The 15614-nt window shown below is 39.6% G+C and overlaps 3 protein-coding genes across 3 annotated transcripts in view; all 3 read left to right on the forward strand.

The window, feature by feature from the left end:
* Window positions 1-127: 127 nt before the first annotated feature.
* cmc4 (C-x(9)-C motif containing 4 homolog (S. cerevisiae)) lies at window positions 128-986 on the forward strand. Its single transcript, XM_035655711.1, has 3 exons — window positions 128-280; window positions 362-421; window positions 497-986. Exons 2-3 carry the CDS (start codon window positions 364-366, stop codon window positions 631-633), a joined length of 195 nt encoding a protein of 64 aa, XP_035511604.1. The 5' UTR covers window positions 128-280; window positions 362-363; the 3' UTR covers window positions 634-986.
* Window positions 987-2366: 1380 nt separating this feature from the next.
* Window positions 2367-7253, forward strand: LOC118323330 (hsp90 co-chaperone Cdc37). The gene is made up of 8 exons (XM_035655279.1): window positions 2367-2765; window positions 3384-3665; window positions 5004-5109; window positions 5212-5327; window positions 5539-5661; window positions 6096-6278; window positions 6370-6441; window positions 6595-7253. The coding sequence occupies exons 1-8, from the start codon at window positions 2658-2660 to the stop codon at window positions 6733-6735; spliced, it is 1131 nt and encodes a 376-aa protein (XP_035511172.1). The 5' UTR covers window positions 2367-2657; the 3' UTR covers window positions 6736-7253.
* Window positions 7254-9042: 1789 nt separating this feature from the next.
* Window positions 9043-15614, forward strand: part of tyk2 (tyrosine kinase 2) — a 9395-nt gene continuing 2823 nt past the window's right edge. Inside the window, exons 1-19 of the mRNA XM_035655080.1 lie at window positions 9043-9222; window positions 9704-9907; window positions 10029-10152; window positions 10249-10378; window positions 10483-10646; window positions 10990-11368; window positions 11470-11655; window positions 11986-12143; window positions 12239-12356; window positions 12459-12642; window positions 12734-12852; window positions 12957-13127; window positions 13225-13312; window positions 13541-13668; window positions 14056-14191; window positions 14708-14859; window positions 14962-15112; window positions 15197-15288; window positions 15371-15557. Of these exons, the coding sequence (XP_035510973.1) occupies window positions 9186-9222; window positions 9704-9907; window positions 10029-10152; window positions 10249-10378; window positions 10483-10646; window positions 10990-11368; window positions 11470-11655; window positions 11986-12143; window positions 12239-12356; window positions 12459-12642; window positions 12734-12852; window positions 12957-13127; window positions 13225-13312; window positions 13541-13668; window positions 14056-14191; window positions 14708-14859; window positions 14962-15112; window positions 15197-15288; window positions 15371-15557 (2908 nt within the window). The 5' untranslated portion in view covers window positions 9043-9185. The remainder of the gene's footprint in view (window positions 9223-9703; window positions 9908-10028; window positions 10153-10248; window positions 10379-10482; window positions 10647-10989; window positions 11369-11469; window positions 11656-11985; window positions 12144-12238; window positions 12357-12458; window positions 12643-12733; window positions 12853-12956; window positions 13128-13224; window positions 13313-13540; window positions 13669-14055; window positions 14192-14707; window positions 14860-14961; window positions 15113-15196; window positions 15289-15370; window positions 15558-15614) is intronic.

Here is a 15614-nt window from a genome sequence, read left to right on the forward strand (position 1 = left end):
TCCTCATAATCATATTTGGATTAATAATTACCTTCCATAAAAACGTTTTATTTGTGCCATTTATTCCTTCCACCCTTCTGTAAGTGAAATGTTTAATTTGACCACTAGGTGTCGGTGTTGCGCTTTTTCAGACATTACTTGATTCGCTCATTTCACGTCAAGTGACCAAAACATTCGCCTCTCAGCAGAAGGCGGAAGTAGCATTAGCGGCTACCATTAGCAAACGACCTTTCATCTAAGACCTTACCATAATACGTCCAACAAACCCTAATTGATAAAGGTAGATATGCAGCGGCTGATATGTGTTTGCTGACTACCAGTGGACAACTTCTGAAATGTGTCCCTGTCTCTTCCCTTCCAGGTATGCCACAGAAAGACCCGTGTCAAAAGCAAGCGTGTGCAATTCAGACGTGTTTACAAGGTAGATAACAACAGACACTGTTAACGCCAGCGTGTAAACAAATGTCATTCAGCTGACTCCGTCTCCTTCCTGCAGCTAACAAATACGTGGAGAGCATGTGTGAGGATGTGATCAGAGAGATGCGGCGGTGCTGCAAAACACACGCTGCAAACTCCATCTGCTGCTCCGGGTTTAAGGACTCAAAACCCACCGAGGACAGAAGTAACACATAGCTCCCTGTGGGATGCGTTTGGTGGGGATAATGGCTGAAACATTGTGTCAATGTTTTATTGAGTGTGTAACACTCTATACAGTGTGCTGAGCTGTAATTTGGGAGAATAGGAATCTGTAAAACTGCATTGAACTTTAAATTAACTGTATTATTTAAATCTGAAAGGGCCTTTTCCATTGCAGACATTTAGACATGTCATTGCAGAGAGGCCCTGGAGCATGGAGTGTCATATTATTAATTACATCTGTGTTTGTCAAGTCAAAACGTCACACCTCTCTGGATATTCTTGTACACCCAGCTGAACATTATAATGTAATCTGTCCAAACTATTTATTAAAGGGAAGTAAGAGTGAATTATTTTCTCCTGGTGTCATTTTGTGTCCACGGCCTGTTATCAGGCACATGTTTGTACATGTCAGCACAGACTGCTTATACTCTGACTGTGGGAGTGTGTAAAGACTGTACATCTCCCTGACTTCCCTGTTAGCACATTGGACCTGTTATATTACCATTAGTCATTAGTACAACGAGTTTGGTGACCTGGTTGCACTTTTTAAGAGCCTTTTTTTTTTAGATGCAAAGGGAAAATCACTGAAAAGCTATGCTAAACATAGGCTGTATGAGAAGTTAATTTAATACACTGAAGATGGTAATAAAGCAAGTTTAAGGTATTGTTTGCACACATCAGACATACATATTAGAGCTTATAGAGACAGGAAATTAAGAAACTGCTGCAACTTAAGTGGACATCATCATGTGCAGGAAGTACAGTTATTCAATTCTAGTTTGTATCACTAACTAAATGTGTTGTTGTGAGATTAACTTAACATAACTCTACAGTGAAGTTCCCTCTGTGTGATTGCTGTATGTCAGCCCAGAGCAACTTTTGTATTAGTCCAGAAAGAAGCTTGCTGAACTGGTGCCTAAACAAGAAATGTTGCCTATTGATTGTGTAATCATTTGTTTGTTAATGTGTTGTCCTCGAATCTTTTTCATCTTCCACATTTCAAAATAAAATTAAATAAACTTGAGGAAAAAGGAAAGGTTGACTTTATTCAAATATTTGACTTACTATAAACATACTTATGTATTCATGTATTTCATGCAACAGACTTGCATGAATGGCCTATCAGACTGCACACACACACACACAGTTTGAAGAATTTTTACTATTGCACTATGGAGTAGTTTGAGGGCAAATCCCTTGCAGAGAAAACATACATTTATATTTAGATGTGCATTTGTCATTACCTTTAAAAAAAAAAAAAAGAATTAACAAATAAGTGTTGTCAATCATTTTATCCTCATAACTATCTAAAGAGTGAATAATATATTAGAATAAACAAAAGATGTTTTCTATATATCTACAACAGTTTACTGAATAAAGAATAGTGAACTTTATTTTTAACACTGCATTTCTACACAAGCAAACCATATTTACATATGTCCAGGGAGGTTTTAGAAAACATAAAAAAGATATTAAGAAAAAACATTTTGAAAAAGTTAAAATATATTAATGGATATGAAAACGTAAAATCAAACTAAACATATTTTTTACATAATTAACAAAAAAAAAAAACACATGTTTACTTCGGTAAATGTGTAAAAAAACAACAACAATGTTTAAATATTACAGGTTGATAAACGGTTGATGGAGGCAAACACATGACGTGATGGCGACGCTCGTCTTGTAGGCCTTCCGGCGTCGTACGTCCTTGTGACGCAATGACGCGCTGACGTCAAGCGGAAATTTGCAGCAGCAAATCTTTCGAGAATTGTGTAGCAGTTTCTCGCTAGCGCTCGCTAGGTAGGTTTATTTGTGTTTGTCTGGCCACAGCACAACCAGCCGCTGCATTGAACAACGAGTACACGTCTCTGAAAACATCAGCGGGGGTTGTTGTTTTTTTTATTTGCGTTACATGCTTTTTTTCTGATTGGAAATTCGGGTTTGCTTCGTTTAGCCCACTAACTTAGCCGAGTCATATTCCAAGCTAACGTTGTTTGCGTTAGGTTCTTGCTGGCATCATGTCCAGGATAGATTACAGCGTGTGGGACCACATTGAGGTGTCAGACGATGAAGATGACACCCACCCTAACATCGACACACCCAGCCTCTTCAGATGGAGACACCAGGTATACCATACGTGATGTTTATATGTAGTATAAATGGGGCACATTGCACTGTATCTGTTAGCAGGACAGTGTTTCCTGTGCTAGAGAAAGCAAGTGGTAGAGGGTGGAGGACCATGGTTAAAGACTATGGCTCTGTTAATGCAACCTATTGTATATTATATATTATATATTGTACATATGGACACTTACACATGGATACTGTACACATGGTCACTTTACACTTGACATTTTTGCACATTTGAAAGTGTGACTTTAAATTATACTGTATATTCTTAATACATGTATGTCTATTTCATATGGAGTATGTAACGAAAGTAATTTCCCCCTGGAATTATTAAAGTATGTCTGATTCTGATTACTGCACACTAAATGTTAATTNNTGCACATTTTGCACATTTGAAAGACTTTAAACTACATTTTAAACCTTTATATTCTAGATATATTGTATGGCTATATTCTTAATACATTGTATGTCTATTACATCTGGAGTATATGTAATGAAAAAGTAAATTCCCCCCTGGGATTAATAAAGTATTTCTGATTGGTATAAAAGATACCCAGTTAAAGACTGTGGTGGAGATGAAACAACTGTGGTTGTGACGGATGTTTGTGCTTCAGGCACGTGTGGAGCGTATGGAAGATTTCCAGAAAAGAGGTGAAGACATGAACAAGACACTTCGTGAATGCCGGCGTAGGGTGGCAGAGGCACAGAAGAAAGTACAAGAGCTAAGCATTTCAACAGCGGATGATGCCAAAGCAGAGCTGATCAAAGCCCAAGCTGAGGAGAAGAAGCTGAAAAAAGAGGAACGGGAGTGGGAGAAGAAGATAGATGAACACAACCGGGAAGAGAAGAAGATGCCGTGGAATGTCGACACACTCAGCAAGGATGGTTTCAGCAAGGTGAATCAGCTAAAGGGGGCTGCTAGAAAACAGTGGGTTGTGGACCCACTCTTCATTGTGTGTGTTTTTAGTTCAGAAAAGCAAGAGACTTCACATTCTACGACTGTGAATGATGTTGCCTTGCTTATTGGTACACGTTAGATGTCGGCCAGGCGGATATCTTGGCCAATATTAGCACATTGCAGATAGATTCGTAGTTGCAGTATAGAAATACCAAACTAGGTTTGAGGTCATTTATAAACAGGGTCTCTATCACATACTCTGTTCACCAGAGATCACTGTCAAGTTGATTTTTGCGTTTAGTTATGGTCCCAATTAGAAATGATCTAAGGATCTGGCTGCATCAAGGTTGATTATTTTATCAATTTTATCATGTTAAAAAAATCTATTTGCAGATATATTGTTATCAGATTGTTTGAACTCAAAGATCTGTCATTGGTGGAGCTGTAGTAGACATTAAAAAAACATGAACAGCTTTTGAATTTGTATAGTATGGTGATATTTTTTCACCTGAAGATATTTTTCAGCTGCCATGTTCACCAAGTTATTTAGAAGATTGTAATAATACAAACGTAAATCAGTTGTTTTAGCATAGCACCGGTATTATTTTTTATCATTTTATTATCAGCCAATTCCCTAAAGAGAACAAAGCCAACCATGAATTTATCCTGGTAAGAAGTAACATCATTATAGGCAAAGCAGGATATAGCCTTTTTGTCCAAATACACATAAATGAGCCACACTGTTGAGTTCAGCCACATATTTCTTTATTACAATGAACATGGTCAGTTTACAACATGCTCAGGGAGACAGTTTTGTGTTCACCCTACATTTTCCCAATACTTCAGTTCTGGCTATCAAGTCAGTACATGGTACAATACACTGACTGTTTTTCTTGGAGGACCCTAATGATTCTAGACGGTTCATAGGCGATGTCTTGCAAGGTTCACGTTCTCAATAGCAGAATAACAGTACATTGGGTTTGTGACTAAATCTGTATTTATATGCATTGTTTATGTTACAAAAACAGCAGATACATTTGCATTAGTGAAGTAGTATTAGTTGCTATTTGCAGTAGCACTGCATGTTTTGTGCATGTGTAATTTATTATTTAAAAGTGGATGACTTGGAAATGGATATGTAGTTGGAGGAATTAGCAGTGTGTCACACAAATACAGAGGGACTAATTCACTTTAAAATGTAACCTGAAATCGTTTCTTCAAATTTTACACAGGATTTGCTTGAAGTCTAATAATGCAGCTTTCATATATAGATAAGTTAATATAAGGAATATAAAGGAATCAAGTAATCATTATTCTCTCAAACTGTCCTCCATAGAGCATTGTTAATATCAACCCTGATTCTACTGAAGAGACAGAAGAAGAGAAGGAGAAAAAGCATAAAACCTTTGTGGAGAAATATGAGAAGCAGATCAAACATTTTGGTAAGGATTATTGACATCCATTCCCGATTGTTATTTACTGCATGTTACAGGGTATTGATATTTGAAAGTGGCGACTGTCCTTAATTGCTGTCTTTACTGCAGGCATGTTGCGACGTTGGGATGACAGTCAAAAGTACCTCTCTGACAACCCTCATCTAGTTTGTGAAGAGACTGCCAACTACCTGGTCATCATGTGCATTGACCTTGAAGTTGAGGAGGTAAATGCTACAAAACGGAATTTATTTTTCAACATTTTGTTCTTTCCATTCCATACGTTGCATGTATTTTAAGGTTAAAATATACTAAAGTTAGTTTGTTTGGGTTTAACTGAGGAATCTTCTTCATTTGCCACAACTTGCTTTCTTCACACAGCCATTGTGTTCTTTTGAAATGTTGACGTTATTTTAAAAATGCTTCCCTTTTTTCTAGAAACACGCATTGATGGGGCAGGTGGCTCATCAGACCATCGTCATGCAGTTCATTCTAGAGTTGGCAAAAAGCCTCAAGGTGGACCCCCGCGGTTGCTTTCGTCAATTTTTTGCCAAGATTAAGGTGACTAAGTGTGTTTGGATGTTACAGAATCTAATGAAATAACCTATAGCCCTTTTTGACCAAAAAATCCCAGGAGCCATGAAAGAAACAGAGGAAGTAAGAAGTTTCTGAATCATTGGAAAGTACTACCTCCAGAGCAGGGACTTTTTTCACTTAGTCTTTGGTTAACCCAGACACAGGTTTAAGAGTGACCGAACACCAGATTGAAAAGAAGTGTTTTACTGCCCTGCCTGTTTTACCTCTGACCACACTGAGTATCACTAATGGGATTGGGTCTGGTCACAAGTCAAGGGTTAAAAATGAGGTTATGTTACCCTTTTAAGTTCTTGAATTCCTATTAAATGCAAATATTAAATGCAAATACTAATTGGAATATTCACTTAAATGCTCATTTGTATGACCACCAACACACCAAATGATGTGTCACCTCACAGACCGCGGATCAGCAGTACCAAGAAGCTTTCAATGATGAACTGGAGTCATTTAAGGAGCGCGTTCGGGGCAGAGCGAAGATCCGCATAGAAAAGGCCATGAAGGAATATGAGGAGGAGGAGCGACAAAAGCGCATAGGACCTGGAGGACTCGATCCTGTTGAAGTGTACGAGTCCCTGCCAGCCGTGAGTTCTTTTGTTTTCATGAAGCCTCAGCACTCTTTTTATCTTCTTTTGTTAGTTTAAAATCCCTTACAGAGTGTGTTCTAAATTGCAGGAGATGCAGAAATGCTTTGATGAGAAGGACATTTCAATGTTACAAGAAGTTATTAGCAAAATGGACCCAACGGTAGGTTTCTTTGTTAAGAATACTTTTGTTTTTACTTTGTTCAGACTGTGTTGACCAATAAAGTCTACTTGAGTCATATTTCGGTCAATGTGCATTTATCTGTGTGTTTTTGTTATACCGTTGAATAAATTTGATTGTCTTAACACGATTTAGGAGGCGAAGGCTCACATGAAGAGGTGCATAGATTCGGGGCTCTGGGTCCCCAACTCCAAGACAGACGATGGGGATGAAAAAGAGGAAGATGGTACCTATGAAGAGGTGAAACAGGATCAGGAAGAAACTAAAAAGGAATGACCAACAATGATTCTATGATTTGTTATTTCTGCAAATGTACTTACCCACTGTATTGCAACTTCACTATGTGTATGACTAGTTTGCCAATCAAGGAACAATGAAATAACGTCTCTAAAATATTTAGCTGAGACTTAAGGGATTAGCCTTCAACTAACTGCTCAGTTGCATCAGTATCTCCTGCTTGGACAAGAAACATCTGTTTGTGTTTAGGTCTTTAATTTTGTTTGGACATCACCAAAGGTGTATTCCTAAATTTATTTGTATACACCTGTCAGTTTGTGTGGGTGTGCATATGTACACGTGCCTGCCTGTTTCATTTGTGCTGTTATAGTTGAAAAACAATACATTTTCAGGTTGTGCATATATCATTTTTTTTTCTTTGTCATTTCTGAATTTAAGAGTTTTGTTTGACTTTTTAGGGCGTGAGCAACCAATGTATTCAGATGGTTATTTCCCCAAAGTGATATTTTCTACAAACTTGCTTAACTAAAGGTTGAATTATATCCAACTAATCAAGACCAAGGTGTTGTGGTTGTGTCTAAAACCTTAATATGTGAGTGATATGCTCTTCAAATCATGAGGTTAAAGGTAAACAAGATCACATGACAAGGAAATGATCCACCTGCCAGACCTGTAGTGGTGGTAACCACAACGCTGTAATATGGAGTGAGTACATCTGTGCTTGATGTTTCTAATGAAGCATTTGCTATTTCCAAATGACATACATTTGGAGGTAGTAAATATACATGCTATAGACTTCAGTACATCACAGTATACATGTATACAATAAACATTGTAAGACAATAATAATAATAATTATAGACAAAAAGCAGTCAATTGGATGATTTGCTAATTCTCCATAAGAGTCGTAAGGGTGAGCTTTGTAGGGCTTGAGGGTGGTTTACATGGACCACTTGTTCCCTCCATGGCCAAATTAGAAACCAATGAAGTGATAAAAGGTCCTAAAGAATGATTGATCACATGACTCAGTGTCTGAAAGTGCTGCATAGGTGTGGTTGGATTCTATACTTGCACTTTCAGTGCTTTTATTTTGAAGGTGAGGTACGTAGTTGAGCATTTTGCTTGAGATCTGATCTGCATATACAAATAAACAATACCTGGGTGAAACAGTTTATACAAATGCATTAGTTGACTTGATCTTCACTCAATAACACTGTTCAATATATACTGCCAGAGGCTATTATGGAAAAAACCTGACTGTAATACCAGGATTACCTTTCATTGCAAACAAACTAAATTATGAAGGACCTCAGTTTAGTCAAGACAAAAGGAAGAAGTAAAAAAAACAGCCAAAGTTGACATAACACTAACAACGGATAGCAAACAACAGCAAAAAAAAAAAAGTCCAGTTAAAATGATAAAGTGATAAACAGAAGACCCATAACGTGACATGAAAACTACTACTACTACTACTGTTACTTACTCATCATTTGAAAATGACCGTAAATGTTTTATCATAGGCTGTTATGGTGCCACCGTGTTTTCCAGGCTCGGGACTAACCAGCTCGTGTTCTCTGTTGAAATAGGGACTTTTTATCACGATTATTTCAGCAGTTTCCTGTGGCCTTGTGGTAAGAGTGTTATGATAAGGGTGATAATAATAATTTTACTTTCTTAACATGTAACATTCTCACAAAAGACCCTACTAAGTGACACAGCGGACATTTCATGTCAGGTTTGAATATACTGTATCACATGATGCATGATAAGCATTTAGTGGTGGAAGAAGTATTCAAATCCTCAATGAAAAGTAGCAATACTTACATACTTAAAAGTACTCATTGTGTTTTGTGTTATATCCACTCCCATTGATGTATATATGCTTTTTCTTAATGTACCATATATGTTTCTTATGTAATATTACTCTACAGAGGAACTAGTAACTCTATATAGGAAGGGAGGTAAAAAAAAAAACTATTTTCTTTACTTACAAACTGAAAACACTATGTATTACGGAGTAATGTGGAATTTTCAGGTTGAGGCATGAAGGAACTATAAAAATACGTGTTATGTTATCTCTAGTCCCCTCAAACACCGTGCAGAAGTCCACACCAATGGTGCAAAGGTGGCAGACCATGCAACCCCTCTAGATCCGCCCTGGATGATGCATGATGAAGTGTATATTAAATTTGTTGCATAATTAGTATAGTAGAAAAGGGAATAAAGAAAAGAAAGCAATGTACTGTCACTTCTCTTCGTGTAACTTGCATCAAATCATTTTTTCGTCCCTGACGTTTATTTTGAAAGGTCCGTGCTTGTGTGCGTGCCTGTACGCGGCAGGAGGGAGTGACCATGTTGGTTTCGGGAAGCAGCCGTCTGTTGTGTCATATAGTTCATGAGAATCCGAGTGTAGGCGGAGGGGGGGGAAATCCGTCCGCAAGATAATGGAGCCTGACTGTCACTTCATCTGTGCGTGTTAGGTTCTTCTTATGTCGGCTCACACCTTCAAAAGGTTGGCGTTAAATGGTAAGGTAACGTTACTTAATGGTGATACACGTTACTAAGTTATTCTGATATGCAAATAATGTTTATATGTTTTCTTGTCGTGGCAGGCTTCACTGTGTTATATATGAAGACCCGTGTTTTTGGGGGCATTTATTGAGTGGTAGTTGTGTTGTACAGCGTTATCGAGTATTGTGTAACGTAAACAATAAGTTAGACACCGTGTAATTCCCGGAAGGCCTTTCGGCAAATTGATCCGATTGCTAAATATTTGTAAGTTATTCCATATGTTTTGGTCATTTGTTAACGTACAAACTCAGTTTTCTATAGTAAAAACCGTGTTGAAATGGTAAAATGAGAAATACTGAATATTATTTAAGTAAAGCGCAATGTTTCGCTTTTAAAATGGCTCTTACGTTTGTGTTTACGTAGGCCTTGTGCGTAACGTGATTCCGTCCAGTGCAACAGCTGAATAATCATATACTGTTGTTTAAATGTGTGTCAGAGATTTTGGCTGTCCCCACCATGTCTACAAGTGGGTGGTCCACGCGTTCAAGGCCAGGGCCATTTCCGGGCCTGTCAGACCCTCCTCAGGGTCCGGGCACCCATGTTTACCTCTTCTGGACAAAGGAAGGGGAAAGATATCTGCCCCACACAAATGGAGAGGTGACAGCAGAGGATCTGTGTATCTCTGCAGCAGAGGCTGTAGGTGAGAGTGACAACCCTGACCAAATTCACCCACACAGACCTTCTTTTCATGTGGTATTTTAGCCTGCTGGTAGGGTGTCTGTGTGTGTCTGTGTGTGTAACACTCTGTGTTTATTCCCCAGGGATAACTCCTCTTTGCCATATATTGTTTGCTCTGTACAATCCACAAACACACTGCTGGTACAGTCCAAACCACGTTTTCAGTCCAGAGGACAACTCCAGCCTCGTACTATACTACTGTATGAGGTTAGTTGGTGACATTATTATTATTATTAATATTAGCAAGGTAGATGAAACACACTGAGCATATTTACATTGGTTGTCTGCTGTCATTGTACCTAGGTATTACTTTCGGAATTGGCACGGACTAAATAAGGAGCCAAATGTATCCCGTTATGCTCTCAGATCTGGGACAGAGCAAGGGGCAGCCCCTCTGCTTGAAATCGCTGCCTTAGAGTACTTATTCTCCCAGGTTTGTGTTTAACATTGTGTTTATGGTGAATTAATTGAATGCATTTTTTGTGTGCTCTCAGTAGAACAGTAGCTAACCCGTTTCGCTTCTTGTGTCTCCAAAAGGCTAAATATGAATTTGTGAACGAAGTAGTGCAGATGGAAGACGTTCAGTCAGAGGAGGAACTGAGTCGCTTCAAAAATGAGAGTTTAGGGATGGCTGTACTTCACCTCTCACATCAGGCAATGCAAACAGGCAGTACCTTACAAGATGTTGCCAAAAAAATCAGGTAATTAGTTTGGAAAGGAATGAATATAATACAGTCGAGGCACATGCTGTTTAAGCTGTTACTATTTAATTGTCTGTACAGCTAAAATTGTGAAATAGTAACAGTGACTAATTGCAGTTAAATCTGTAAATTTGTCAACAAAGGTATTAAATATTCTATATTAATTTGAATATGTCCCTAGGATAGATATGTATTTGTATGTAATGGGGTTGTTTGTTATCTCTATCCTATTTTCTGCTACTGTGACAATCCAGTTTCTTCTCAGGATCATCAAAGCGTCTTTATATCTAATTTAACCACTGGATCCAGGTAACATTAAAATATCTCCCCTGTTTTTCCCCAGCTTCTTACGCTGCATTCCAAGGTCTTTCGCCAAACACATTTCTAAAGATAACTTCCTCACAAAAATCAGGATCCGGCGGGTGTTTGCAGACTTTGTGCGGACCTTCCAGCAGCACACTGTGGATAAAGGGCGGCTGGGCACCCAGGAGATCATGTATAAGTACATCTCTACTCTCGAACACTTGGCACCATGTTTTGGCATAGAGACCTTTCCCGTATCCCACCTTGAGCTGAGAGAGGACGGGGATGGAAGTAGTTCTTACTCCAACACCACTCATGCGCAGGGTGTCTCGAAAGACAGCTTCATAGCTCCCACCACACATGAAATAATGGTGTCCGGCACCAAGGGGATTCAGTGGAGGAAGGTGTCCGGTCAGAAGGTTAGTCAAAGTGCAATTTCAAGCTTCTGATGGTTTGATTCTGTGGCATGTTGGGTATTCTGCTAGTGTGGACTTTTTGCTCATTCCGTCTCTTCACCTAGGCGCAGGCTAACTCTTACTTCAGGAATGACCATCTGAGCTACTTGAGGAAAACAAAACAAGAGTCCAGCCAACCGAATGCAAACACTCCCGATAAATGGACCTCCTTCTGTGATTTCCCTGAAATAACTCACATAGCCATCACTGGAGCTAATGTGTGCATTAGCACTCAGGACAATCACTGCATGGTGAGAGCACTTGTTTAAGCTTTTATGTAAAAGCCTCAATCCATAATATATCATTTAATTGATTAATGTCCTTGTGGTACATTAGTCCAATTGATATACTGTACATTACTCATTCTACTGAGCAGATTGTTCAGTCTTTAAAGTGTCGGAATAGACTGTACAGAACTTATGTATGCCCAGATTCTCATATTCTCCAATTCTATATGTTTTTGACTATAAGAGCTTTTGGTTTTGGTATGCTTCAGGCATTTTATTATGTTTTGAATTTGTATGTGTCTGTAGGTGGGAGCTCTGATTGTAAGCTAGTGGTGTTTCTGTATGTGTATGTAGGAGGTTCACATGAACTCCAGCCAGGAGGCCCGTTCCTTCATCTCCCTCCTAGATGGATACTACCGGCTGACTGCAGACGCCCACCACTATCTTTGTCATGAAGTGGCTCCCCCAAGGGTAGTGCTGAGTGAAGCAAATGGACTACATGGACCTATGCAGTGAGTTTTCTCCTCTTACGCATGCACATACAGATGCAGAGAAGCTATGGAGAAACACAGTGTGTTATATCATAACTCTGTTGGTTTGTTTTCAGTGATGATTTTGTGCTACTGAAGCTTAAAAAGGAGGCGGCAGAGGATGGAGCTTTCCTCGTACGTTGGAGTGCACTCGACTATCACCGCATCATCCTAGCTGTCCTAAACAAAAATGAGGTAAGTCAACACCCACACTCTTCTCTGGAAGTGATTGCAGTGCAGTGCAGTGATGGTGAAATTTTTCAGCCACTGTGTTTATATGTACATGTGGGTCATTAGAATGGATCGACGCCAAGCCACAAGCAGTTTCGGATTCACTACAATGGTTCAATGTTCTGCCTGGAGGGATGGGACCGAGAATTCTCCAGCGTGAAGGAGCTCACAGACAGCCTCAAGACCTTTGTACTCAAGTCTGGTTCGGACAGCTTTACTGTCAAAAAATGCTGTTTTCCAAGACAAGCAGGTTTGTGTTCATTAGACTTTTCAATTCTAGATATGTTTTGCTGCTGTATGCTCTTTACATTGGTTTGTTGGTGTGTGTTTGTGTGATGTAGAGCTATCCAACCTCCTGGTGACGAGGCAAGGTGTTGATCACCGCGTTCAAAGTGACGCCTTGTCCCTGAACATGACCCAGCTACGCTTCCACCAGATCAAGGACAAAGAGATCGTACAGGTGATGACACCCACTTGCGACCTCTAAATGACCATCTTCTCCACCAGAGAGGCTTTGTGCTCTCAGCTCTGTGACTGACTATTGAGTGTTGTGTTTATGAGCAGGGTCAGCATTTGGGCCGTGGGACCAGAACAAACATCTACTCAGGACGTCTGCTGGTGCGAGGCGGAGGGGACAGCGACGAGGATGACGAGTTCAACAACAACTCTGCTGGCCGCAAAGGGATCCAAGTGGTTCTCAAGATCCTAGACCAAAGCCACAAAGATATTGCACTCGTAAGCCTTTTGATCTTTGCATTAACAGTAACCAACAGTCAAAAGAATAAAAGTGGTAGTTTACTCTCTCAATATGCCTTCCTTTTGTCTTTCTAAGGCATTTTTTGAAACCGCAAGTCTGATGAGCCAGGTATCCCACAGCCACCTGGTGTTTGTACATGGCGTGTCCGTCAAAGGATCTGAAAGTAAGGGCAATAACACTGTTCATTTTCAGAAATGCACTTGTACTGTTGTAGGTACACGACTTCCTCGTTTGCTACTTCCCCATCACGCATTTCACTGTTTACAGTTTTTATAGTCATATTTATGATTCATGAAGCAAATGCAAAACCACACTTATCCTGTTTTTAAGAGGGTGCTACTTGTTTCCATTTTTGAGACTGGACCTCTCAGACTTGTTTCTACCTTTACAGACATAATGGTGGAAGAATTTGTGGAGTTTGGGCCTTTGGATGTTTTCCTCCACAAAGAAAAGGCATCAGTGACTCCTCAGTGGAAATTCATTGTTGCAAAACAACTTGCCAGTGCCCTCAATTATCTTGTGAGTTCAAGCGCTGCTTTGTTTTTTGTGTGCCACATATTATAATTCAATTAAACACAGCTAAGAGATCATTAAGGTGAATTGATAGTGAAGTACTACAAGTGTTGTATGATTTATCTCCTAATAGTCTTTAATCACCTGCTATAGGCCAGTGGGTACATTATTTTGAATAACAGAATCAGGTAGTGCAGCTTTCCAACTGGACACCATGTTTTGAGTGTGAGCCGCAGGCAGGAAATTAAATAATCTTATTATCAGACCAGTCTTTAAGATAAGTGCTGCAAGTGAAGTTCATTTTTGCTCCATAACTATTTGCTTAAATAGTTTGTGTTAAACATATTTTAACGACCCAGAAAGTGAGTACATGTACTATATTTGTCATTGTAGGAGACCAAACGGCTGGTTCATGGAAACGTTTGTGCAAAGAACATTCTGGTGGCAAGGCGTGGTCTGGAGCATGGTACTACTCCTTTTGTCAAGCTGAGTGACCCAGGAATTGCCCTGAGTGTCCTCTCACGGGACGGTCAGTACCAGCAACGTCCTTTACACAGACGCTTAATTAGTCTCACTTTACAAGAACATCTCTTGTAAGGTTGTCTGTACTTTGTGTATCCTTTTGCTTTATGTTAATCAGATATAGGAAATAGGAAACTGAAAGCAGACTTGTTTCCTGTTGTTATCTGGTTTTATCTCACAATGTCTCTTTTAAGGCTGTCCAAAATATGCAAATCTTTGAGCAAAAAAGAGCAAAGACCCGATATCATTAATTCAGATTTTTTTGCAGCTACTAACATTGAATACACATAGGAAACCACACTCTTAAGACTCTTTCGTAGGTATCTTTCTGGCGTAGAAGTAGCAAATTAATGAATTGAATAAAGGTGAGTTTGTATGAAGGTTTTTCAGTCTTCTTAAACCTGAACCATATTTAACTAAATCCTGCTCTTCTATGAGGTTCTTCTTCAAAAAGTTTAACCAAAGCACTCAGAGATTGAGATCACTTGAACTCATTTTGTATTCTCGCTATTTTGCATTGCAGAGCGTATTGAGCGTATCCCATGGATTGCTCCTGAGTGTGTTGACAGCGGTACGTCCATTGGCAATGCGTCTGACCAGTGGAGTTTTGGTGCCACACTGCTGGAAATCTGCAACAACGGCGATCTTCCCATGAGTGGCAGCACATTGTCTGAGGTAAGCCCTTTATTTGTCTTCCAACAGCCACTGGCTCTACCTGCTTTTTTTTTTATCATTCTAACATCTAATTGTAACTCTGGAACCTTTGCCCCCAAACAGAAAGAGCGCTTTTATCAGCAAAAGGGGTGTTTAGCTGCACCATCCTCCCAGGAACTGGCCAAATTCATCAACATGTGCTTGACTTACGAGCCTGTGGAGAGACCTTCTTTCCGGACTGTGCTCAGAAAGCTCACAGAAATCATGATCAAAAGTGGGTTTTTCACTTGCTCAACTTAGTTTTTGCTTTTCTTTGAACCTACCTTGGTGCCTCTAAATGATGTGTTTCTGCACACAGATCCTGATATATCCCCAAGTGAAACTCTCCCCATCCAGGTCCCTAGCACGTTCCATAAACGCTACCTGAAAAAGATGCGTGACTTGGGAGAGGTGAGTTCTAAAAACACATTAGCAGCAGTGTTTTTTGCCTGTATGTTAGAGACTGATGCACTGCACATTGTTCTGCCTCCAGGGTCACTTTGGAAAGGTGACTCTCTACTTGTATGACCCGGCCAATGATGGGACAGGAGAGCTTGTGGCAGTGAAGGCTTTGAAACAAGAGACTGGTCATGTGGAGAGCTGGATGAAGGAGATTGAGATCCTGAAGTCCCTTGATCACAACAACATTGTCAAGTACAAAGGCTGTTGCACTGAACTGGGTAAGTCCTCATCTGCCTGGTTCAAATATGTGTATTGAAATATAAATCAACATACAG

The sequence above is a fragment of the Morone saxatilis genome, unplaced genomic scaffold (assembly GCF_004916995.1).
Source record: "Morone saxatilis isolate NCDOM2014 unplaced genomic scaffold, NCSU_SB_2.0 Contig14, whole genome shotgun sequence".
Lineage (NCBI taxonomy): Eukaryota > Metazoa > Chordata > Actinopteri > Moronidae > Morone > Morone saxatilis.